We start from the raw sequence: 27101 nt of genomic DNA on the forward strand, positions 1-27101 counted from the left end.
AAGAAAAATCACTGGCAGTAAAAATGAAAATCTGTAAAATGAATACTGACAAAGAAGTGGGTCCTGTGAACTGCTCCGCATCTCAGCCGTAGTTAATGCTGTAGGTTAATATAGAGTGGCGTTTGTGCAAATCAGACTTCTGCTGCCTACAGATTTGGGGAAAAAAAAACCTCACACTGCATCTTCCTCAGCAAAGTTCACAAAGTTCGGTAAAGTGAAAACTCCAGATTCTCACTCTGTGCTTGCAGCAAGTTCCCTGTGTCCCTGATTCCACTGTTCAGTTGTGCAACCTTTGACTTGCCCACTGAAGGCTCAACTAGCGAATGCCCCACAACCTCCCCACCCCCCTCACACACTCACACTCTACTGCTCTTGGTGTGATCCCATCCCCATGGAATGTGTTCAATCACATCATCTTAGCCCCAGATCTGCCCCTGTTCCCATCAGTTTATGAACTGCTATGTGCATGGTTCCCCATCTCTTAGCCTCTTGGTGGCAAACTACATTGGTACATACCATTCACGCCCCAAATTTGAAATGGCCAAGGGAGGCAATTACAGCATTGCTGTGGAAAGAACAACTGGAAGCTGGTCTCACCCAAAGTTCATACTCACTAAATTCATTCATAAAACATATCCCAAAATGAAGATGAACTTTGTGAAAAATATTTCAGAAATGTCTACCTAAAAAACTAACTGATTTATATAACTGATGTACTATCTCTAATCTATAATCTATATTTTGTATTGGTGTTTAAAATGTGGCATCATATATTGTAAATATTGAAGCTAAATTCCTTTCATTTTGAATAAAACGTGGTAGACTATTTTGTGACTAAAAATGATATTGTAATTAAGATTCTGTTACAAAAATACAGCACTTTGGGATGAAACAGTGAAGTGGAGTTGTGTTAAAATGTGCTGGTCCACCATTACATATTTTAATTAGTGTTGTAATGAATTCCTGAAGCAAATCAATAATCATTTACATCCAGAGTATATGAATATTTAAAGCATTGCAGCAAGATACATAGAACACTACAGTACAGGATGATTATTAAACAGCAATGAAAATGCCATTTAATATGTTCAGTTACAGAAGAAATTCAGCAACGTGAGTTATCGGAAGATGAAAATTCTCTGAATTTGTAATACGTCACTAAAGAACTCAAGTAATAACCTGCTGCTAATGACATTTCATGCTTGTGTTTTAGTTCCCTTCCTTATTCACTTGATAAATTGTGTGTTTGTGACAGATTTATAGAATTAGAACAGTGAAATGGTAAACTTACATCTTGATTGCTCATCTCCCAGTAAGGTCTTTCGCCATATGACATCACCTCCCACATGACGATGCCATAGCTCCACACGTCACTGGCTGAGGTGAACTTCCTGTAAGCAATGGCCTCCGGGGCTGTCCACCTGATGGGAATCTTCCCTCCCTGAGTGGCACACATCAGATCAAATTTCATCAGAAATATTTCCTGTCAAAGCACAATTATGGGCACTTATCACTCCACATTCACAGCTGGGGAGGAGAGAAAGGTGTTGGGTGTGCAGTCATGGCAGCATGAGGAATGCAGCACTTGGACGTTGCCATGTTCTGCCTGCTAATTGGCTGTCCTGGAGCTGCCACTCTACAACTTTGGCAGAACCTCTCACATGCTATTAGCCAAGCACATCTCAATTCACTGTGTCTTAGACAGTTCACACACCGCAACACATAGCAACATAGGCACACACACACACACACACACACACACACACACACTACTGTGACATGCCAAGGTGGAAATGATGAAAAGGGAAATTATAATGAGCCAGCACCACTTAGAGCAGCCAGCACTGAGTTAATAATTATCCTGCTTCCAAAGTCAGCGTCACTTGGCTCCATGTTTATTAATAGCTAATTTAATCTGGAGCCTAAAGGCCTCCTGTAGACCTGAGCCCCAATCAGTGCAGGCCCAGCAGAAGAAAATGCACACCTAATAGTATTATGACTACCCCCTATTTGTTGTAATGAGCTCAAAGAGATGGTGACATTCAGTTCAATATATAGCAGGAATGCATCAGAAAGGTATAAAGAAAAAGAGAGAGAGAGAGAGGGAATGAGAGACTTTTGAACGTGAGAGAAAGAGAAAGTGAACAGTAGCCAGCGACAGGCTACCAGCTGCACAGACAGGGGAGAAGGTTGAGCACTGACACAGATGGATCTGGAGTGCTGGTTAATGGCTTGGGGGTCAGGAGGTCAGTGGGTCGGCACATACGCGTGTGGTGTAGACTGCCTCTGGGTCATCCTCCAGCACTCGCGACAGGCCAAAGTCGGACACCTTACACACCAGGTTGCTGTTGACCAGGATGTTGCGAGCGGCCAGATCGCGGTGCACGTAGCCCATGTCGGAGAGGTAACGCATGCCTGAGGCGATGCCCCGCAACATGCCCACCAGCTGGATCACTGTGAACTGCCCGTCGTTCCTCTGTGGGACGAGCCAGCCGAGCAGGCACCAGGTGGGACACAGTTTAGTAAAGCAGACTAATGAAAAAGGTAGCATGTTGACATTTCCTTTTCATTTTACAGTTAAGACTGAGACACAAACAACTTCATAGCCCACCTATCTTGACCACAGGTTTCAAGAGACAATGCTGAGAAATGTTGCCCTGTTTTACCTAGTACTTGTGGTGAAACAACTGAAATACCAACGGAAGCAAAGACGCACCTTTAAGAAGGTGTCGAGAGAGCCGTTCTCCATGTACTCAGTTATGATCATCACTGGTTTGCCTTGAGGGACAGTAAACCAACCACATTACTTTCAAGCTTTCACCCTTCTGAGAGAGAGCTCGACAGAAAGGCTGATGGACTTCTAGAAAAAAAATGCAGCACTAGCATAAATCTGGGACACTTCACTGAGTCAAAAACTAATTATTATAATACTTTCATGAAACTTTTCTAGATGCAGAGGACCACTGGTGTATTAGCATTGTCTTTCCAGAAGTACTGGCACCTTTGGCCTGTTTCAGTAAGAAAGGTTGTAAAAAAATATTTTTCACTCATCACCTTAATCATATATACCACAATATGAGAGAAGCCTAACCTTTCAGTAAGGTAAAATATTTAAAGAACAAACTTTCAAAAACACACCTGTATTCGCAGCCCTGAATGCAATACTTTGTGCACTTTACCTTTAGTAAGGTAAAAGCATTGTAATTAACGAAGGGTTAGATTTATCTAATATCTCAGTGTGAGATCAAGCTACAACAGATAGTTTTCTCATAGCTCATCTTTAATATGGGTGCTGATCATTCTAGGTGCAGGGTTCTGGAGCTGTGAACTGTCTGTGTGCTGCCCATATGCTCGTGGAAGTGTCGTGCCGCACGCTCACTCTTAGTGACCACGCCTTCCAGATGGATGATGTTGGGGTGATCGAACTGGCCCATGATGCTAGCCTCAGCCAGGAAGTCTCTGCGCTGTTTTTCCGTGTAGCCTGCTTTCAGGGTTTTGATGGCCACGGGGATCTCTCTCTTCCCTGGCAACTTGAGCGGGCCACTGCATACCTCGCCAAACTCACCTGCTCATTGCCAGACATTGATGCAGTCAGCCATCCAAAGCAGGGAGGAGATGGAGACAGAAAAAGTGGGAGGAAGAGAGAGAGATGCCAAGACAATGTATCTACATCAGTGTATGATGTATAACAAGCTGGCTAGAGACTATAGGTATAGATATAGTCTATATCTTTTTGCATGTCTATACCATAGCATACATACATTTATAAAGAGTTTTTTTAAGTTATATATCAGCCCTATCAGAACAGCACTGCATTTCACAGGGGGGTGCAGAACATTCCATCTGAAGCCTAACTGAAATGAATTTCCACAAGCTTTTCAGGGGCTGGAGCTCACTGACCAGCTCCTATCACACGCTCTATTGTGATGCAGGAGACATCAATCTCCTTGGCAAACTCGTGGACAGCTTGGTTGGGATCTTCATAGGTGTGAGGATCAATATATGTACGCACCCCTGGGAATTTAACTGTGAGGACAGATAGAGAGAAAAGAGAGAGGTAAGAATAAGAGTTGGAATCTCATTCATGCTATTTAGTAGCTTCGTAACTTATATATGAAGACATTGTTAGTGGGTTAGTTGGGGGACTGGTGCCTAAGGTGATTTCCTTCCTTTTAAACCAACATAGAGGAAATAATGGGCACATTGTCTAAGATTTAAAGGTCTCTGTACATTTATGTAGAATGGGAATAATATGTAATGTCTTTTATGGCCTCTAGTTCCTATGCCCTATACCTTCTTTAAGCTATTATGGAAAGAGGAGGCAGTTGCCTGATCTGTCCTGTTTTATCCCTGAAGAATCATTCTGATTCAGAATCAGCATGGTGACATCAGAGACCTTGATGCAGGATTACTTTACCCTTTCTTCACATGAAGTTGTGTGGTGTGAGTGAGGGAGATGGGCTGTCAAAACTATGTACTGTTCAAGGAAAGCTCTCATTGCATCACTTTACGGTGGTGCTATGTGACAAACAACATGGATATCGCCCCACTGAACTCTGCATGAACCCAAAAGTGCCCATCCTATCTGTTTCTCTGTGTGACATGCACCCATGTGTACACGTGTATGTGTGTGTGTGCGTGTATGTGTGTGTGCATGCAAATACATGAGTGTGTGTGCAGTGAGTGTGTGCACATGTGTCTGTGTGTGTGTGCATGCGGTGACGTACTGTGGCCATTGTGGAAATGCATCTTCTCTTCCTCGGGATCCTGCTTTGCTTTGCTGTAGCCGCAGTGCCTGGCAGTGGAAAGAACAGTCGTAGCTGGCACTGGTGGATGTGTCAAACCCTGGCTCTGTTCCACAGCCCCTGGTCATACACTCTAAGCAGGCTCAGGATCCTCTCCTCTCTTTCCCTTCCTATCTCCCTCTTTTTGGGTTTTCTCCCTGCCCCCTTTATGCATTCTTGTTTTTACAGTTTGTTTGTTTGTTTGTATTGGGGGGGGGGGGGGGGCATTGCACAGAGCTTCTAACTGTATCTGCCCTGGTATGTAAAAGGAGGCTAGTCAGCAGATAGGCAGACCAACAGACAGACTGGTAATGGCTTTATCTGGCACAGGCCATTTCTATGTGTATGTGTGTTTGTGGCTTTGGGAAGTAAACATGCAACACTTGGACATGCTGACAGTAGACAGCACCTGAGGCAGCACTATGACAACACAGTGATGGCTCAGGATTTGAGGACCTGAATTACACATCGCATCCACTTCTAAACTGACTCACCAATTGCACAGCAAACTGATTGATATTATTTCTAAATAGCAAACACTGTGTAAAATATCAACAACATATTACATTTATCTAACAGACATGAAATGTTTAGGCATTAGTATTTCAGCCTCCCAAGGGTGAAGCATATGAGTATATCAGACTCCGGCAGAGATATTTCTTGCATAACAAGCCATTTCCCAAGCGCTTGAAACAGGGTCTTTTCCCACTCCTTTTTGGGCTGGACAGAAGAGTGCAGTGCTGTTGATTATTCCCTCGCGGGTATTTTGGGCAGACATTGACGAGAGAGAGTGTGTACGTGCCCGCGTGCCTGCGCGCGCATGTGTGTGTGTGTGTGTATGTATGTGTGCAATGTTGCAGGATTCAGCTGCATAGCTCCAGCCTAAGGGAAAAGAACACGGTGTATTGGGTTGACTGAGTAGTGCATGCAGCCTGCTTCCCACCCGAACCCCTTCCATTCACCAGGTCTAATTGGACCCCCACCTTACTGCTGCACCTGTGAGATCACGTGTGCCTTATCTTTAGTGTGAACAAAATTTTGCTTAACACACTGCGCTGGTCAAACTGGCATAGTGTATAGGATGTGACAGAATGTCACAGTTTGATCTGTGTTAATGTATCTGGAGACTCTGTCTCACTGCTTCATGCTCATTTTATAGACTCGCAGAATTTCTGTGAATGTAAACAGAGGCATGCAGAGGACCAGAGAGAGAAAGACAGAGAGAGAACAAGTGAGAGAGAAAGAGAGAGCAGGAGATGCTGAATCTCTAACTATGCAGTAAAGTGTGGCATCAGTATTCCAGGGCCAGCTAGACTGAATGTGTGCTCCGTGATCAGTACAGAGACTGGGTCTGTCTGATTCAAATGCCTCATACAGCCTACCACACTCTCTGGCTGCTGACTCTGTCTGGCGCTAATGCCCTGCACAACCTGCTGCAGTGGCATTGCCACCGGAGCTTTGCAGTTCATTCACAAGGACCACTGACCCCATGAGGCCACAAAGGCTATTAACAACTCTGACAGCATGGCGCATGGCACTGGCTTTCCCAGCCATCCCCAGGATGTTAGAGGTCAGCAGAGGGCCAAGGCTGGGGTCAGAGCAGTCCACTGATACACTGTTAGGAGTAATTGCTTCGGAGCATCTCGTCCTTGAGGCACCCACTTAAACAGTCATGGCCACGTCTCACATGGCAGCGGGGAGGGCTCCTTTGATATTCCTGTCATATGCCTGTGGGGTTCGCTGGCCCTCCCCTGGAGCCTGGTGTAAATCTCACAGAGGACTTGACAGTGTCAAGTTAAGGAAAGTGGCAGTTCAAGGGCGAAGGGCAAAAAAAAAAAAAGAAAAATCAGAGACCATGGTGCCTGGTACGTCTGGAGAGAGACAAGAAGTCCTCCATCCACACTCAATTTCCAGGTCATTGAGAACAAGCAGCAGAGAACAATCCCTTTAGATAGAAAATGGAATTATAATGGCGTTCTGTTGTCATGATCTTTTCTGTGATGGAATATTTGTTCGCTTTGAACAGCTCCTGTAGAACTGTCATCAAAAAAATTCATGCATAATCTGAATGACTCCTAGGCTGGCTACTTAAGGATATGGATCTCTTATACAAAGATAATACAAAATACAGGATGATTTTCATACATTTCCCTCTACTGCTGAGCAGCCTGTCACTTGTCATGCTCATGGCAGCAAGCACTTCTTCTTTTGCTTCCCATGAGTTTGCGGGAGCGCCTATGAATGCATCGCGGCTGAGTTGCAAAGTGGGGCAGGATTGGAGAAACAAGATATTGTCACAGACTCCTCTTCCCATTTTGCCATTGTCGTTGCAATCGGAGGCATGAATCTCACCAGACAGCACAAACCAAAGAGGTTCACGTGCCTTTCCCACCAGGGCGCTGCAGCTAATGAGGAGAAGCAGGGATGTGGACAGGACAACAACTCCCACGTGGTATTAAGCTGTATTGATTTCTGTGTAGGAATCCACTGCCACAAATTGTTTTACTCCATTTAAATATATGTGGTGGCTTTAAGTAGCACAGTCTGTGCTAATTATAGGAGTTACACTACGCAAAGCCCATCTAGGCCCCGAAAGTATGTCATCTACATAATAACATTACTACATTACTCCCTAGGTGGAATAGTATAGCACATGCTTGTTTGTGGTTGCTTCTACATTTATATGATGGCTAACAGCAAAATAAAGAAAGTTATTAATTGTTAGTAGAAGTAGTAGTAGTAGTAGTAGTAGTAGTAATAATGATAATAATAATATAAGTGAACAGATTCTAACTTAGGTTTTCTTGGTTGAAATATTCTTCATCAGCACCTCATTTCTTTATTTCTTTTTTCTTTTATCATTTGCTATTCTCACTGCGTTCATGCAGAATGCAGAATTCAAATGCTGAAACACATTTACGCAAATGTTTACAATGCATATACATTACAATCCCATTTACTGCATATATGCAGAAAATATAATTGAGTCTTCATTTATGTAAAAATCAATGATCTGGCATTGCTCCAATGTCAAATTGTTATTATTTACATTTATATAGTGCCTTTCGCAGGCTCAAGGATGCTTTACAGACATAGATCACCTTTTATAAACACTCACACACCAATGAGAAGAAGCAGCCAATTTGGCACAGTATACTCTATTAGAAACCACAGTCCCCTGGGGGACTGCAACAGGTGCAGAGGATGGGGAGGAGGAGGAGGTTAAGACCCAGACAGAACACCAACCATCACTGGACATACATGCAATATCCAGTCAACCTAACCTCCATGTTTTTGGGCTGTAGGAGGAAACTGACACAGACATATAGAGAACATGGAAATTCCACCCAGAAAGGGACTCAAACCCAAGACCCAAGCACTGAGAGGCAAATGTGCTAAGCACCAAGACACCATGCTGCCCAAATAAACTCACAGCAATGTATGATGAAATGGAAACCCAGTTAGCAGGTTTCACCAGAAATGACCCAACGTCTCAGCCTGAAGGCCTGACCATTGAAGGTGGAAAAAGAGCAGCACTCACCTGCCACTGAGCAGGAAACCAGTGACCAGCGCTAACAGGATGATGCCCACAGTCACTGCCACGGCGATGACGGGCACCTGACCTTGCTCTCTGGAGGCTGACACTGTTGAGGTAGGAGGAGCATGAAACTGAACAAGGAGACCCTGCAGGACAATGCTCGATGATGGCTTCGACAATGCTCGATGATGTATTTCTAACCACCTTTCACACAAATGAGATTTAAAAGGGGAATTATTATTCAAATTTTATTTTAGGGGTGTCCTAGAATAGATTTACATGCTTCAGTGTTCCAGAAACTTTACTTTTTGCATGCTATACATCGTGTGTGAAACGCTCTAATAGAGCGCGTATGTCTTTAAGCCACCACTCTCAAGCAGCCTAGTCTGCTCTGATTAGCTAAACTTGCTGGTAGGCAGGCAATAAGATTTTTGCAATCTTGATACAAAGTAAAGGGGCTGGAATTCTAATGAGGCATTTCAGGCAGCTGAGAAAAGTGGAATCTGTGTACAAACTCCCCTTGAGTTTTGTACCGCTGAAGACCAATTACATGCACAAAAAACTATATAACACACTAATGAAAATGGCAAAAAGCTGGAAAAGAATAATAAGTATTGTTTAGGTTATGTATGACTGCAATAATCATTTAGCCTTTTTTTTTCTAGTTTCCATATAACCAGGACTAATACCCATTTTGTTAACTGTGTGAAAACTACCAGTGGCAGATTCGAATGTGACTGAATGTGCCTTTGGTATTTGTAGGTCTTCGAACTTACGGTAAGGGCTGGTATCGAACTCAAAGCGGCGACTGAAACTGCCATAGCCTGCAGAGGTGCGTGCTCTGATCTGAAAGACATAGGCTGAGGATGGCTTCAGCCCATCTGCCACAATCTCTGTCTCCTTTGACTTGATGATGGTATAACTAGTCTCCTGATCCTTTAGAGCACAAGGCAAAAGAAAACACATCAATAGAAACTGTTACCACAGGTAAAAAAAAAAAAAAAAAAAAAAAAAAAAAAAAAAAAAAAAAAAAAAAAGTGACAGACAGATGCAGAATCATAGTCAAGGAAAGGAGAAAAACACAACAAAAGGCCCAACGCCCAACGTGTTTTTCTGTGTGTGAGTGAGTGTGTATGTGTGGGTATGTGTGTAGGAAGGCACAGGTGAGGATCACTTTCCCACTGCTCAAATGTGCAGCAAGAGGCCTGTGTTGGAAGGACTCCCTCCATTAAGGAAGAGGGCTCTTTTCTTTTTTTAAAGTGCCTGATATCAGTATTTCCCAGCTTGGGCTGGCGCACTGAGGTCACAGGACTGGCTACTTTCAGTGTGATTCTCCCTTAATAGGGCCTGTACAGTGGGGCGGGCAAAAGCAGGGGCCGGAGGAGCAGCTTGAGACTGGCAGCACAGTGCCGGGGTCAGTTTCAGCCTTTTTGTGCACTCTGTAGCCAAAGGGGAGACTTGTCTCTGGTGCCTGCCTGAGCCTTCCTGCCTGTCACATCAACGCACTAAGCACTTGCTTGTAGCACACTTAATTTAGTCCCTTCCCTCAACTCGCTTGATACATTAAACTTGCAGAAAATTTTAGTTTTGGAAAGTGCCAAACTCTACTATGCTCTACTCTTTGTGCATGGACACAGATATCCAGAGTCTCGCCTGTGAAAATATATGAAATTATAATTGATTATAAGAAAATATCAATTTTTCAAATGTAAATTCCAGTACGTATTAAAGCAGAAATTGTACAGCATAGCTGCCCATGTGCAAACACTCCTCACATCACCTTTTCAAAATACTTGATCTCATACTCCAGGATGATGCCGTTGGGGCGGTCTGGTTGTTGCCAGGACAAGGAGATGCTGTTTTTCGCTGTTTTCCCTTTCTTCACCACTGTGATCGGAGATGGCGCTGAACGTGGGAAAAAAAAGTTTTGTTCACACTTCATGCTGAATTAACAAAAATAAAATGTGCATGACACAATAAAAAAAGTGTGAGGCGAAACCGTGGCTGTTCTGCATATCTGATGTGCATTTCACTTAGAAATGAGTAATGCGTCTAATGAGCTTTACTTAATTAAAATGATGCTTAGGTCTAATACTGTCAGATACAGCTGATTGTGTGTGGTCATTGTGTTTGCTTCATGCTTTCTCAAGGAAAGCAAGCTTTTCAAGCTGAGGAGGAAAGACATTCAGGGTGATTTGACATATTTTTATCATGTCTGTTTTATGAGAAATGAAAGCAGTGGCTTTGACAGTTTACAATTTACACACTCCATTTGCCACCTATAAAAAAAAACAACAACAGCAGCTGGTAATAATCTCTTTGATTTTACAGAGTCCTTATTCCCGTCTGTATCATCTCTACAAGCATGACATTATGTTCTTGCACATCAATATTAGTGCCCATCATGTGTATAGTGACCATAGCATAATGAAAGCACTGTCTGTCTAATCTTACCTAGGGTAATCTTACCTACCTTATGAGCTCACTGTGTTTAGCCATTCCAGTGCAAATACATGGTGTTGACACTAGCATTACATTCTAGAGAGAAATATCTAGATTTTCAACACATACACAGCCTTAACTGTTGGGGAATATTTATACATAACACTATGACATTTATATTTTATAATTTTATACTAGGAATGTTACACAATGCAAAAGGCCTTGGAATCCATTACAATCCAATACATACACACTAGTGAATCCTTTACATTGTGTAAACTGCTATAACTGTAGTGTACAGGCTGATACTCCAATTATGACATATCAACTATATGCTGTGCATGCCTGATTTAAACTCTTCAGTAAATATCTGCAGAAACTTTACTGCTCTTGCTGCACTCCCATGCCTTGTCCTCTCCAACATGGTGGGGTGCCATCCGTCTGCATGTGAACTACAGAAATCTGATGCTGCTCTGTATTCAGGAATGGAAGTATCAGACTGTGACCACGAGATAAAGAATATTTGGGCATGCACAAATGATCCCTGAGGTGTCGATACAGTAACCCTGTTGCTACCACATGGCGTTTACAGCACAAAACGGTTCAGTGATAGAGGAGCAAAGAAAAATTTGCCCCACCCATCCTCCACCCCAAAACAAAGGGTAACTGTATCCTTCCATGTGCCCAGAGAAAACTATAATCATTCCTATCTTAAAAGCCTGAAACCAAATACTTTGCAACCCGATCTGCAGGCAGGCAGGAAAAGAGCTCCTTTGTCAGGGGTGGCTAGGCCACTTAAACGGTCTGGCAGCCTGTTAAATGTTTGACTTTCAGTCAAACAGGAGACGTGGCTCCTCTGAGTTATTGATTCTCAATAAGCCTTAAGGCCAGCCTGGGGAATTCTGATCTATATTTGCGATGACAGACAACGAAAACATCCAACCGAACAGCAGAACTGGGTGGTGAGTGTCTTAGTGTGCTTCAAAAAAGAGAAAAAAAAATACAAAATGAAAGCATATAGAAATTAGTACCAATGTAAAATTGTGTTAGAATGCCCCTGCAAATTCTGAATATTTGTGATAATTTAGGATTAACCATAAAATGGTATTTTATAATCTGGTGTTAACAGAAAAATCCTGTTTGACACAGTACCTTTAATGGAGGAAAATTTGCATATTCATTATCTTAGATTTCTTATCATTAACAATTAAGAACTTTAATTTTGGTGGGCAGAAATGAGCTATGTATAGTACAACTGAACTCTCTCTACATGCACTGTGGATGTCTCTCGGACTTCATTAGCAGATGAACACCTCCATACAAGAGGAAGAGTGGCAGAGGAAGTGTGATGATGGTTTTCGGATTAATGGCTTTGAAGGGGAAGTGTTGCCAAACTCCCATGTGTGAGCACACCAACACTGCAACTTCACCTGCAAGGGAGCCGCTAACGGCAAACAGCGCGGAAAGTCACTGCTTCTGCACCAAGATGTGCTAACGCGCCTATTTTCAGCATTACGCATCATGCGTTAGCAGTGCAAGCTGCTCAGATTAATCACTCTTTTCAAACATGCCTAAAGCTAAGTGTGAGGAATACAGAGAGCCTGCACTTGGCAGTGTGTTAGCAGTGCAGCAACAACTCCAGGCAACAGTGAGTTTTCTTTCTTTCAGACGAATCTTACACTTGAATGTAATTTAACTAAAGTTAGTGTGCTGGGCTGTGCTGCTTCAGTCTAGTAAGAAAAGGTCATTGCTTCCAGGCCGACCCTCTCGGAGAGCCGGATGCGAGGCTCTCAGCAGGCTGCGTGTTTGTAAACAAGAGTGGCGAGGGGAGTCCCGCTGAGAGGCAAGATGAAAAACCTCTGGCAGACACATGCAGGCCACCGGCCAAAACCCATGGCTGAGATATGGCTCCAGCCAACAGGCACCCAGGCTGGCCAAGGCCCTGCTCGGAGAATGCTGGCCTCCTGCACAACCTCACAGCCCTGCATGTAGAACAATGGCCTCTTGCACAACCTTATAGCCATGTATGTAGAACACTGGCCTCCTGTACAACCTCACAGTCTAGCATGGAGAACTCTAGCCTCCTGCACAACCTCACAGTCCTGCATGAGAAACGCACCTCTCAGTCCCTGCCAAAACTCCATACACTATAGGACAGGACAGAGAACACAAAATAGAAGAAGATACAAGAGATGCAATGTTAGAAGTACAAAACCATCTAATATACATAGCAAAATAAATACAAAATACAACATCAGTGAGGTCCGATAGATAGCAAAGTGTTAATCGCAAAGCCTACAGCACCATGCCTTGCATGTCAGGTGGCTCTTATCATTGTATAAAACTATAAAACTATTAAGATTAGAGTGGCAGAACAAATGCTAATAACTGACTTATTCAGTGAGTGATTGGTTCCCCATCTGTACAGCGCCTGCAACTCCTGTCTAAGGAGGCAATAACTGAGAGGCCTGCACTGGTGACGGATGGGGCAAAACACATGCCAAAACTGACTCGCTCAGAATAATTAAGAATATTGAGTGTGGCAAGTCTTTCTAGACTGATATGTCAATTACTTGCTGTGAATGGGCAAATATTAAAAGCTAACAGAACAGTTCTGCAAATGCCACCACTTTATGTGCCTGTCGACATTCATCAGGGAAATATGAACACACTTCAGAGCCAAAGTGAAAAACGAAGCACTAATCACTTGCACCTGCATGCTATTCAGTTTGTTTCAAAATCTAAATCACTTGACAGTGTGGGAAATCAGCAAGCATTTGATCAATTGATGCAAACTGCCCTAGTTATGAAAATCTCACATTCTTAAAAACAGGATGAGGTGGGGTAGGCATTCTTTACATCTTCTTTGCGGAGCAGCCTTCGAGGCCTATGGTTAGCATAGCAGCGTGATGCTAATTCCGCACACAAGCTGTGCTGGCTGAGTTGGAGCTGTGTGGCAGGCTGTCCTGGGCTCCAAAATCATCATTTCACTTGTCACCATTAATAGTGTTTTAGGGAGTCTAATACTTCTGTTGAGCTGAGAGCATCTTAATGAGCCAGGCAGATGTTGAAGGAGACTCTTTGGGGGAAAACGCTGTACCTACATTGTCACAACGAAATGAATTAGCACCTTGAGATTGTTTTTTTTTTGTGTGTGTGTGTGTGTGTGTGTGTGTGTGTGTGTGTGTGTGTGTGTGTATAATAAAGTGCATCGGTGGCGCTTTCTTTGACAGAGACACATTGGTGAGGAAATAAGTGCAAATATTATGTTAAATATTTCACCCTAAATTAGACTGCGGCAGTCACTCAGAGGTTGTGCGAAAGGCCTGAGAGTTTAGGGTAATGGATTATGCTAAGGGGAAAGGGGAAATAAATTGTATGATTTTGCTGGCACCTGTGCCACCTGTGCTGGCAGTGGAGGAGGTCTATGGTACACATGGTATGGAACATGGCTTACTGCTCCACAAGCACGCGAACATTCATCCAACATCAGAATGTTTCAATAAGGTGGGATGAGATGTATAACAGGGTTTGTTTTGGTAGCTGTCCTAAACTTCCATTTCCTTTGATATGAAGGTGAAATAAAATTAGATAACACAAAAAATAAAATAAATTATGTGCACATACTATGAGGAAGGTAATGAAAAAAGTGCTGTTTTTGTGTAATGGCATTCACAAAATGAAGCGACATGTTGCAAATCCCAGTATTTCAGTGCTTAACACTTTCGCTGAGCAAAGGTGCTGCACATTCCCAGGCTGACTGGGTCTTACGACATGAACCAGACACTGTGCTCCTCCTAAAGCCTCCCAGTTCACATGAAACAGTACTCAACTTAATGCATCGACCCAAGCAGATTATCCTGGCCACAGTTGAGTGGTGGGGAGAGCGAGCGCTCAGTATTCTGAATCAGTCTCCTCTTGGCTGATGCAAAATCCCTTATTCCAAGGCTGTCTTATCGCAGCAATGCTGCTGCACTCACGGCGACGGGCTTTGTGCCCACTGTGAGCATGGCAACAGGCTCCTCCTCTGCCATCTCAGGACAATCACAAGTAATTACAGGCCCCAGCTCGGATAAGCAGATTACACTTCGGTATCCAGGAGGGTCATCGTTACCTTTATGAAAAGTCAAAGGCAGCAACTTCTACGAGTCAAGCATGCGGGACGAATATGAGTGTGTGCACTTGAATATGTATTTCGGGTAAAACAAATTAATCAGGCAGGTGGGGAACAAAGACGAGCTGCAGATCAACATTAATTAGTTCCAGTGATAAACTGCGTGGCCGTATGGAGGCTCCAGGGCTCTCTCGCTTAGTCCTGGTAAAGGCAAAAATCAGCAATTCTTGGATAACTATCAGCTTTGCTCTTAACAAGCCACTGCAACAACAGTGTTATAATAAACACCATAGTAATGAAAGTTATGAACATCCATGCTGACTCTGGATATTACACGCTTTGTCCCTGCGGACTAGTGCACTTTCTCCCAGCAGTCTCCCTAAACTGCATTTTAAGCTTTTAGGGAAAAAGGGGCCTGCAGACAGAGGCCGTCTTTCACTACTATATTTCAACCCAGTCTAACTCCTATTTGTGATATAGTCATGATATAATGTATGTTGTGGCATAGTCACATATCTTTGTTATGTTGCGCAACAGTGTCATGAGTTTTCATTAATTAACATACACATCCCTGTATCAGTGCTTTCCCCATGTTATGTAACAGCAACATGACACACTTACTCATTTTTATGTGACAGTATGACAAAGAATAGCATTGTCTATGCACATGTTTCAGGAAAATGAAGATAATTTAACAATTTTTTCATTCAGTAGACTAACACATCTAATATAAAAGCTAGAGAAATTAGCCTTTTTGTTATCTCCCTTTGGACTCAATCCAGTAATCCAGTAGGCAGGTCAGAATACTGGTATGTGACAGGGAAACACATTTTTATAGTTAGTGTTAGCTAAAGTAGGACACCTATAATGGGAATTGCTTAGTGAAAGTAATAAAATCTCTTTTGTATTGGAGTGACAAGCTATGATATACAAATCATATCATGCCTTTCTCATCACTCACAATGTTATGTGAGTGATGTAAAAATATACAGTCCCACCAACTTAAGTTTGTCCATCCATATATTCTTTGGAAACCTAGATTGTTTTTATTTGCTAAACGAACCTAAAATATATACATTACCATGGTTACCTTGGATGCTACAAATTCCAATCCCACATGTTCTGTCTTGAAAAAAAAAATCACCAAACCAAAATCTTGCTGGAACATGCCACTGTGCTTCTATGCTTAATTTTAGCCAAGCAATTTCATGTAGTTGTACTCCATTACATATATATACACTATATATAAGTACAAAAATTAGACTAGTAATACTAGTCTACCTCACTGAAGCAGGCTTTTGACCTGAAAAAATATAGTCACTTCTCTAGACAAATCTATTTATGGGTCCTTGTGTGGAATCATATTGCATACAGACCTCATTCAGCAATATTCTAAACTTTTATCCCTTTAAAAAAAAAAAGGTACCTTTGGAAAACAGTCGGGGAAAAACACACAAAACAGAGAGATACATTTATTTAAAGTATTAAAGTATTAAGCAGGTATTTTCCACAAAAGGCCAGTATGGTTTCCAGTTTTCACTCCACACATGCAGAAACACATCTGATACTGACTTCAATCAGTTGGTTTCAGTCTGTAATCAATTGATTAGTTATGTGAGGTGTGCTCCTGCTTGGTTGGAAAAAAAAATCTGTACACACCAGCCCTCTGTGGATATGAATGGTGACCCCCTGGACTAAAGAAAGGAGATGCTTAAATGTATTTCAAGGTATATGATATCCAAATGCAAAGTATATTAAATATGGTTTTAACACATTTACACTTATGATGCATGTACCATGTTTGCAGGCTTGACCCTCTGTATGATTTTGACTGGTAGATGTTGTTCTTTACCAGACCCACTGCCATAGCAGGAAAAAAAGCAAAGATAAACTGGGCCTTAGGGAGACAGCATACACTGAGTTTCGAGGCCCTAGGTCACATGGTCGGCTTTCAGTGTTGTTTTCCACTGGCCATAATAGGCTGCACATATTTGAATTGGAAGGTCAAAGCAACACTCCAGGGATCTGCAGATCAGCCATGCCACCTAGGGGCCCCAACCTTGGCACGCATAAACCAGGCTTTAGGGAGAGGGTGTATGCTGAGTTTGGAGGCCCTAGGTTGCACGGTTGACTGGGACACACTAATTTACATGACCATATCATTAAGAGAGTGAGACAGTGTTGGATATTTATTCTTAACCTAAAGGTAGTATTACAAATATGGTATAAAAGATGCAGGTTTTCTCTAGATAAGAGAAAAAAGTTAAATGTTTTAATTACCAGTTGAACCTTTCAAAGGCTGGTGATTTTGGCTGTGTGGGAGGTCCTATCACAGAAAATCCAGTTGTTATCAACAGATTTTTAGTACAGGATAAGAGAGCCTGCTAAAAGAGGCTAGGAAAGCCAACCATTCCAAAAGTCTCTAAGATACCAGCCCAAAAATGTCACTCCCAAGATAACTGATACTACCTGTCAGAACTGTGAGCATGGCCTGACTGCAAGGTGTATTTGCCTCTAACAGGGCATACATAAATGAGGCAAATGGAATGGGGCCAATGGATGCCATCAGTGAAACACCTGGGAGGCCACACTCACCCGCCTGGTTTGTCGTCACATTCAAGGACACGTACTGGCGCAGCGGCTTGGCGAGCTCAGATACACCATTCACTGCCTCCACCTCAAAGGTGTAGTTGGTGTGGGCCAGCAGGTCCACCACCATGACGGAGGCATTGCACAGACCCGTGCGCTGGGGCAGGTAGCGGACGTGTCCACCGCAGGGCTCATGGTGGGCCAGGTCGGCGCCAGCCTTCCTGCACACCACACTGTAGGTCACATCCTTGCGGCCACCAGTCTCCTCGGGTGGGGCCCATTCCAGGAACACACTCGTCTCATTCACATTGGAGATGGCGTTCCGTGGGGATGAAGGTGGCTCTGCAGGGTGGAACACATAGAGCTGAAAATCATGCTCACAGATTTGCTCCGTAATGTACCAGTTGTGTCAGTGACTGTACCGTTAGCATTCTGATGCTACAGATTATCTCACCACATTTTTAATATCACATTCTCTTAAGATGCATTATCAGGTCATATCATCATATCTGATGCTCACAATCCCCCAATCACTTAGGCAACAGAGCTTTACAATTGTTTCTGCCCTCATAATTCATGACTCCTAATTTGAATCTAAAAATGCACTCTAAATTTAGCATTGAATGATTACTTGTGCAGGCCATGTTGGTTGGGTCCGTGTCCTTCCTGTAGTAACCCTGCTCACACTGACAGGAGGTGGAAGCCTCGGTTCTGGTAAAGCTGTGTGGAGGACACTTACTACATGCTCTGGTCTGCAGAGCAGATCTGTAGAATCCTGGATTACAGACTGCAGATAAAAAAACAGCACAAGACAGAAATGATTACATTATGCGACTGATCAATGGCTTTGTACCGCTTATTTAGATTTGATGAGAAACATTGGGTGTGAAAGTCAAACATTCATCAGCTTCATTAAAAAGAGCAGGTGCAGATATCTATGGTGCTTTGATGGTTAAAATGTGCAGCGATCATTAATACTCTATGATGTGTTCAACATCAGCAACATTTTTAAGTCAAATTAAGCCTTTGATGTATTTATAATTTCATTCATGCTTTCTAACATAGATCTGAAGCATGAGTAATTAATATATTTGGCAATACATTTCCCTGACTCAATTCAACTTTCTATGAAAACTCAATTGCAAACACTGAGGCACATAGGAGCAAATGATACACACTCAATGCATTATGCAGAAGATTTTAGGTACAGCTCAGCAACCCCTCAGCAACCCACCAATATTCACAGGATGTGGATGAGGAAAATAATGGGATTAAAAATGTTTCAGGGACAGTGGAGACAAACAAGTCTGTACATCCTATGCTTATGTTTAAATGGCTTGCATGGTAGACAGCATGACACTGTCATAATGGTAGTCCAAAGTGCAGACCAAGACATTAACTAATGCGTTGAGTTGCATTAAGAGGTAGATGACAGAAGTGCTTCAGCAAGAATACCAATACCCGGCAGCAATAAAATAAAAAACAATTTACATATCCATCCATCCATCCATATTCATGTATGTAACACCCTGTTATTTCCAGATTATTCACAGATTATTCATGTATAGTTTTGGATGCTGTACATTCAATGGTCACCTAGTAGGCTCTCTGAGTTTTTTATCAGTGTCTGCCATCTCTTCATCTGCTCCCCCCCCGCAAAGAAAAATAAACTGATGCCCATAAAATGGCCTCATCGCTGTCTCTTCTGCATGACTTATATCTGTCATTTGCAGGACACTCCTGGGTGCCAGAGCAATGGCCTCCAGATGAGATTTGCACTGCTGAAGCCTCCTGGTTAAAGCTTTAAATAGATCACACTTCACCCTGAAGGCCCATTGGCAGCGTTTAGGCTAGCTTATACATACCAAGCTTAAACGGCTTACTTACTCTATTAGAGCATGGCAACAGCAGCAATGCACATGCTCTCTGTAATAAAACCAAAAAATAACAAACAGAAAAACAAGTGAAGTCTACTATTCTCTGAGATGAAGTACACTCACATAATTGTAAATAAATTTAATTACTTTGAATGGAAAGGGAGCTTTCATTGAAATGGCACTTTAAATTTGAGCTATCTTGAACCTGACATGGCATTTTGAACTGGGCTTACAAAATATGTCAAAGTATGGATTTTTAGCAAAGTTAAATATTGTTGCTAGATTTCTCACTATATATGTAACTTAGCTGGCCAGAGACACTCCAGTGAAACCAGCTGTGACTTTTGTGTAACAAGCTAATCCTCTCATAAAAGGGTTTCAATAGCAGTCAACGCAGCACATAATTCTTGTGCTTGCATGGCATCTGCAGACTCATGTGGCAAGCAATGCAGAATCAAGTGTTACAGTTCTAGCTTCAAGCTTTAGGATTAGTAAGTTTTTAAGTTTCACTTGTAAAAGGAACAATTCATCCAGGTGCATGTACATTTTAGTGACAGAACAGTGGAAAATGTTTCAAACATGAATCTTACAAAAACATTCCTGCCATGAAAATCCCTCTTCCAATGTGGTTCCAGAGCTGTAGTTGAAAATAAGGATCCACTTCAAAATTACAGCGCGTTCACAGTGACCTTGCAATTGCTATTAAGCTACCGCCCACTGTGAAAATGACAAAGGCTGATTTAAATGTCAGACCTGGAACAGTCTCTTGATAATGGAGCAGCAGTTTATCTGAATGGTTCTTAAATACCATGCCCCTCACAGCAGTAAGGATTCTGCATGAGCTACTGAATGAGCATGCATGTGTTGTGTGGAACAGTATTGATGAAAGATGGACACTTTACGGATATTAGATAATATGCGTACAGAATACCAGTGCTGAACAGAAACAGCACCTTAAAATAATTTCAATCAAATAATTTCCCTTGGTAATGATACCAGTATTGTACTTGGAAAAAAGGTTCTTTAAAATTCTTGCCATTTTCCCTGCTTAGAGTATGGGGATGTAGACCCTCAGTAGAAACACAGTAGAAACTCAATGTGAAGTCTTTTATGTCTAAGTTCTATGGACCATATTTTAGAGCTGTGCACAGACTGCTTGATGTCTAAGACTACGGTGTGCTCTCGCACGCCACTATTTCCAGCAATTTGTCATTTGACCATAATATATTGCCTGAGGAAGCAAAGGATTACAGATAGAGAGCCCGACATGGCCAAATGCATTTTTCCACACTTCAGTCAAGCCCCAGCCTGAAGAACAGGCAGCATTATGATATAAAAGCAAATCTTAATAGAAACAACATGAGGTCCGAGATGAGGCTGGAGATGGTCTACAGTAATGGTCCTTGTACAAGGCTGTGATTCGATTACACCAGCGCCTGGTGTGAAATGAGGATTTCCCCCATGTTCTACTTTGCTACATATACACAGCACTCAGAGGATTGGATTATTCTTCACTAGTTTATCTACCTAATGAAGTTAAGAGATTACTACCTCTCTTCCTAAAAACATCTTTAACTTGATTCCCACCAATGAATAATGGTGACTGAAAAAGAGCAAAGAAATGTATATGCATATTTCATGAAATGGCTTTCCATTGGAAGAATGCTTCCTTCAAAATTAGAATATGAAATATTGTGTTTTATATCCAAAGGTCTTTCCAGTTATTATTCAAATCTTGAAAGGGGAGTGAGAAAAGATTTGATAATATATTTTTCCCCCACAAATACCCCCCTAACACCCCACCCCACGCAAATCATTCAGCACAGAGATGAGAGGCAGTGTCCGCAAGGTCAAAGAAAGAGGCACTAACCGATTCACCTTGACAGAACCTTGGTCCCTTGTCATGCAACATTAGGCTTGGGAAATATATACTGAGCTCTTGTCTCACCATGCTTACAGCCAGGTAGGTAGCTGTTATCCCTGTTTACTTTTGCTTCCCCATGGACAATTTCAGCATTTTAATAGCTAATCTGTCTGACTGATTTTTAAGCAGGAAATTTCATCACAGCAGTATCATTTGCTTTGTGCATGTAAAACTAAACAAGATGCACAGAATATAAACTGGGGGCTGGTATTCACAGATAAACACTAAGAAAAAATGTGATTGTCTTACAAAGAAAAAAAAAAGTATTTCTCATTGGTCACCAACATTTTTTAAAGATCACTTTTGATCTTTTAGATCTTTAACTTTGTTTGACTGAACTGAACTTATCAGAATATAAGCATCTATGAACATCAGATACATCATTGAGCTGTTGGTGCTCCCACTTTTGAGCAACATTACAGTCTTGACATAGGCTATCACACAAATAGTTTTGTCCATGTTGAATAAAAGCTCTTTGTCCCACTCCAGGTGAAAAGTCAGACGCTTGTGCGCGCTTATTATTGTTTCCTCAACAATTTTTCTGTCATATTTGAAGGGAGAAACAGAAAAGCATGGTAATTGTTATAACCCTACTTAACTTGCTAGCTTACTAATAAGCACTGATGCAGAGGGACACTGTGGTAAATGTGGTAACTAAAACAGTCATATTGTCACAATTAGTCCCTCCCATCTTCCACGTTCAGTGTGTTCCCGGTCTTGTGTATTTTAGTTCCACGCCATAGTTTTATTTTCTCCGACCCTCATTTGATTGTTTACACCAGTCCCCCATTTCTACCTTGTTAAGTTCATGTATTTAAACCATGTCGTGTTCCCTGATCTCTTTGCTGTTCATTGCATGTTTATACGAATGGCTGTGTTTCTTTGTATTCCGTGCCTTTGTGTTTATCCTAGCCTTTGTTATAGCCTGCTTCCCCTGTTTGCCTTCTTGTGTTTTGTTTGTTTAATCATTTGTCTCTGTGTTGGTTCTATGAATCTGGACTGCTACAATGACTACAACGATTTTGGATTCGCCCATAATACATATCGCTCTTCTCCGCACATGCATCCGCCTCCTAACCGCTCAACGTTACATATATTTACACATAGTAAATTAAAAACTGTTTATTATGGAGATATAAAATGAAATGCTATTAATCTTAAGTGAAATATGTCTTCAAACTAATGGACACTACATCAGGAACATGCTGTGCACTCCTAAAACCTAAACTGGCTGAATGAGAGGGAAGCTTACAAATGGCTGGGAACCTATTGAAGCTTATGAACATTGCAGTGTTTGTGATGAACATCTGAACATTCCAATAGATTCAATAAAGAACATGTTCATCAAACCATTCAGTATGCATACTGAAAGGTTCTTAAAGAGATGCAGGTATCTCATACAGTGCTCCTTCCATGTTGTCCTTCAAACTGACTTTGCAAGAGGTTCTTGAAAAAACTAAGATTTTACCCTACACACTCCCACACATTCACAAATGCATGTACAAGTGCACGCGTGCACACACACACACACACTTTTCATCAGCTGCTCAGCTTCTCACCTCTCCCCAGTCCAGCCTTTACAGCCTTTTCATTTTTCACTTCCACTGTTCTCCTCAATGTGAGACACACACACAAACACACACACACACACACACACACACACACACACACTCACTCTCTCCATCTCTCTCTCTCTCTCACACACACAGACACACACACACACACACACACACACAGACACACACACAGACACACACACACACAGATGGGTGATAACTCAATATCCACCCTCTTCCTCTCCAAAAGCAGACAGTCACAGCACATTTGTGTTTGCTGTCCTCTTTCTCATACTGTTTGGCTGTTTTGAATTTCACTGGGAGGTTTTGAATTATAACATCATTGATAGAGTAGTAGGAAATGTGATTTTTCTCCTCTGCCATTATTTTTTCCAGTGGAAGGCTGTTTTTTGTGTGTTAATTTTCCTTGCACAATACAGGCGGCATCTAATATTGCTAGGCACAGCTCAATGTTCTGCACAGATATGCACTGTTAAAATAGACTAGGACCAGCCCTGAACGCCCCAACCAGCCTTCCTGATCCTCCATGGTCTCTTCCTGTCTTCCAGAGCCCCCCAAACCCCAGCCTGTAGAAATGCTTCCATAATATCTACCCAACCTCTAGAAAACCTCAATCTCCATACAATCTGTAAATCTTTCTGCAGCATACAGTACATGCTCACAACCTCCACATAACCTCTCCATGAGCTCCATGACTTCCTCACATCCTCCACCCAACCTCCAGCTAAACTCCCCACAATCTCCACATGACTTCCTCACAACCTCCATGGAGCCTCTCCCCAATACCTGCTACGCCTCCCCATGACCTTCACATAATCTGTGCACAACCTCCACAAGACCTCTACTCCATCCCCACACCACCTCCAAAGACCTCTCTTTGAAGCCTGACACATCTCCTCAGGCCCCAAACAGATCCAGACAATTCGAGTCTTATTCACCAGTGCCTCTGAGTGCGTGTGTGTGGAGGGATCATGCGTGAAATCACAGCTCGCTCCGGTATCCTGAAACCTGATTCGCTTTGCTGCGCTTGACTGAGACGGCTGGCTGAGGATGCGGTGCTGAACCCTCCCCTACCCCTCCCCCTGCTAGCCGTGTCATGATGTCTCTCCAATGTCACAGAGGAGGGCAAGCTCTTAATGCACTGCAGGAAGGCGAACGGCTAATTAATATGCAGCACACAGCAGTGGGCCGGCAATTAAAGAACCGGGGAGACGCTTAATATGCATTCCCCAAATAGAGGACAGTTTGGGATGGCACATAAAGCTTTGTGTTTACTAAAAAGAGCTTCAAACATGCTTTGATTGTAGGGATGTCTAATAATTGAAACCATAAGATCCCGACAGAAAGTGAAGCACAGCAGGTTAAAGAAAACCAATCAGTGTGAAATAGAGTTTCCAATAAAAGAGTCAAGTAAATGGTCTGATAAATCAATTGGTTGCTAATTAGAAGTGGAAGCTGTTTGAATAACACTTGCTAAAAAGTATGGGGGGGGGGGGTGCAAATTGCCTGTTTACCGGTGATTTTCAATGAATGTATAAATAAAGCTGTAATAAATAAACCATACTTTATGAGAAATTCCAATACTGGAATGGACAAAAATACTATGTTGTGATTTTTATACTACACATTTATAAAATATATTTATAATATTGCAAAATATTAAAACATTGGTGAAGCCTTGATGTGACAAGCAAGATCGGCATTTCTTTGATGAAACTGGTCATGCTTTTTGGATCATGTGGATGCTTTGATCCATTAAAACACCAACTGATCTGGAGTGCCTGTGAATGGTCAGGATGCTAGCGAAGTGATTTGTTAGATGGCTCATTTGCATATTGCAGCCCTTCTGCCATATCAGAAGCCAGTGCAGAGATAATGATGCATTATGCAGACCTAATTACTAAAAAAGGAAAGCATTTAGTCTGTTTCTTTTTTACAAGAATACCACATGTAGACATGCAGACAAAAATATATTTTTGTAATAGTACAATGATTATGTTTAGGGCCAAAGAAAATGTGCTATTCCCATGTTTAACTTCCCATGAGCAAACTGGCCCAAGAATGAAAGCACACATATGACAATACGCCAACAGGTGATTGGCAGTCTCAAGTGTTGGTCTTTGGGCATTGCCATTGTTGAAGGTGGAATTATTTATTTTCCTTGTTTGAATAGCAGGGTTGTTTGAATTGTTTGAATAGCAGGGTGGGTTGGACCTGTAAATTTGCTATCTGAATTCCATTATATTAGTAACATGTAGTTGGAAATCTGCTAATACCAAGCACATGAACTCTGACACAGCCTTACTGCTTACAGTAGCTAATGCCCAGATGCTTGTTAATATTTATATTTTTCTAGTGTTTAACTTTTTTAAACCTGGTTATGAATAGGCAAAAATAAGGGAACAATTACTAAAGCATACTGCCGTATAACATTTTTTCAGGTCAGTGGTATTTTCTTTTACTGTCTATGAACGTTCCATCTTTCAGATCTTGCCCTAACAATCTAATACATATCACTCCATAGTCAAGATTCCCAAAGTATCACTGTCCAGGCCACTGACTCCTCTGACCATCAAATTAACCTTAGACTACAACACGATATAATGTGAGGTTAATGTGCAAGTCGATGATTTTAGATTTGGCATTTTAATAAGATGTGGTGCAGTTCTGTTCAGCAATATATGATCGATATAATCAATGTGTCATGGTATGGCCCCTCCTCCCAAACGTCTCCCTGTGTATGTGTGTGTGTGTGTGTGTGTGTGTGTATGTGCGCGGACACGCATGTGTTCATTCGTCCGTATGGCCACGCCCTCCCTGTGTTTCACAACTGCTTCTCATTGTGTGTTGTTAATGTGTGAGTATATAAGTGTTTTGTTTAAATGTGAATATTGTGTGTTTAATCCTGCGATAGCCTAGGCGCTATCTTGTCTTTTCGTTGCACATCATATGGCTCCTCTTTGCATCCTGCCAAGCCTGCTCGCATCACACAATGCACTCACTAAACATATTCTACATTTCTAATTCATATTATTATTATTATTATTATTATTAATAATAATAACTCATGCTGGCAGTGAACAACAATAATACAAAGAATTATGTGACAATTTTGACTTTAATATTATGGCTTGTAGCACGCTAAAAAAGCAAAGGCTGGACAGGATGTTAAAAAGTTACACAATCAGTAAGTTTTTACCCATTGTGTAGATCTGTAAGTCCTATGGAAAATATTTTTATAACCATTTGAATTTGATAAAAAGCTAAAGTTGTAGGTAAAATCATAGTCTAATACTGGCCAAATAACTGACTACACTGCATATTTCTCTCACTTGTTTGATACAAGCAATGACTGAGAAATAATTAATATGTTACTACAACATGCTCAGTGGTAATACTCAGTTATGATTGATTGAAATTTTTAGATCTTTTATCTTTGACCACAACACAATGTCACAAACCCTAGGGTTGGGGCAACAGACGAAGCCACCATTCATCGACGATGCTGGTAATGTATTGCCAGCATCATGACGCCTTCAAACAAACATCATTTATCAATCATTTCCCCTTTTTATGTAATGTTATTTTAGTTTCATTTTGATTTTATACAACCTTTTACATTAAAACACTAAAGGCTCTTTATTTAAACTCTTACTTTATTAATGTAGGCTTTATTAAAAAATATAATAAGGTAGACTTTATTAAAAAAATAACACTTACATAATGTATTATATTGTTGTTTTTGTTTTAAATTTAAATATATTGCCTAATAACAGAAGAAAAACTTCAGTGACCACTTTATTTTAATATAGTGGACTTTGAACAATGTTATACCAGGTTTGAGTGATTTTTACAAAAAACATGTCACATATAGGGTTTTTCATTGCAAGAGTTCAATGAATTAAGAGTAATTAATTAATTAATTGAACTGTTATTATAAAAGTGTATGTAAAAATGTATAGCACCTTTATAAGACTATCACCAACCCTGCCTCCCACAGCCCTGCCCTGTGATTTCATCTATCACGTTTTCCTATAGACATCGTCATATACCAATTAGATATATGATATTTAATTATCTATATAACCATCTAATACTAAGAAATACTTTAGTTAACTGTCAACCGTTTCATGATATTCACCAATAATAAATATGTTGGATTAACATAATCACATTGTAGCCTTTAGGATCAGTAATCCAGTCCATACTGATTACTGTTGCAACCCAATTTAATCAGACGTTATGGAAGCAATTGC

At 41.5% G+C, this 27101-nt stretch overlaps 1 protein-coding gene across 1 annotated transcript in view; it reads right to left on the reverse strand.

Annotated features, from left to right (window-relative positions):
• The window catches only part of LOC113577616 (ephrin type-A receptor 5), a 51987-nt gene that overhangs the window by 7880 nt on the left and 17006 nt on the right, over nucleotides 1-27101 (reverse strand). Inside the window, exons 4-14 of the mRNA XM_027010368.2 lie at nucleotides 18099-18254; nucleotides 17474-17809; nucleotides 10103-10227; nucleotides 9099-9258; nucleotides 8326-8428; nucleotides 4728-4795; nucleotides 3901-4026; nucleotides 3380-3565; nucleotides 2717-2778; nucleotides 2267-2476; nucleotides 1292-1441 (exon numbers count right to left, since the gene is read on the reverse strand). Coding sequence (XP_026866169.2) covers nucleotides 1292-1441; nucleotides 2267-2476; nucleotides 2717-2778; nucleotides 3380-3565; nucleotides 3901-4026; nucleotides 4728-4795; nucleotides 8326-8428; nucleotides 9099-9258; nucleotides 10103-10227; nucleotides 17474-17809; nucleotides 18099-18254 — 1682 coding nt within the window. The remainder of the gene's footprint in view (nucleotides 1-1291; nucleotides 1442-2266; nucleotides 2477-2716; nucleotides 2779-3379; nucleotides 3566-3900; nucleotides 4027-4727; nucleotides 4796-8325; nucleotides 8429-9098; nucleotides 9259-10102; nucleotides 10228-17473; nucleotides 17810-18098; nucleotides 18255-27101) is intronic.

Source organism: Electrophorus electricus, chromosome 17 (genome assembly GCF_013358815.1).
Source record: "Electrophorus electricus isolate fEleEle1 chromosome 17, fEleEle1.pri, whole genome shotgun sequence".
NCBI classification, from domain to species: Eukaryota; Metazoa; Chordata; class Actinopteri; order Gymnotiformes; family Gymnotidae; genus Electrophorus; species Electrophorus electricus.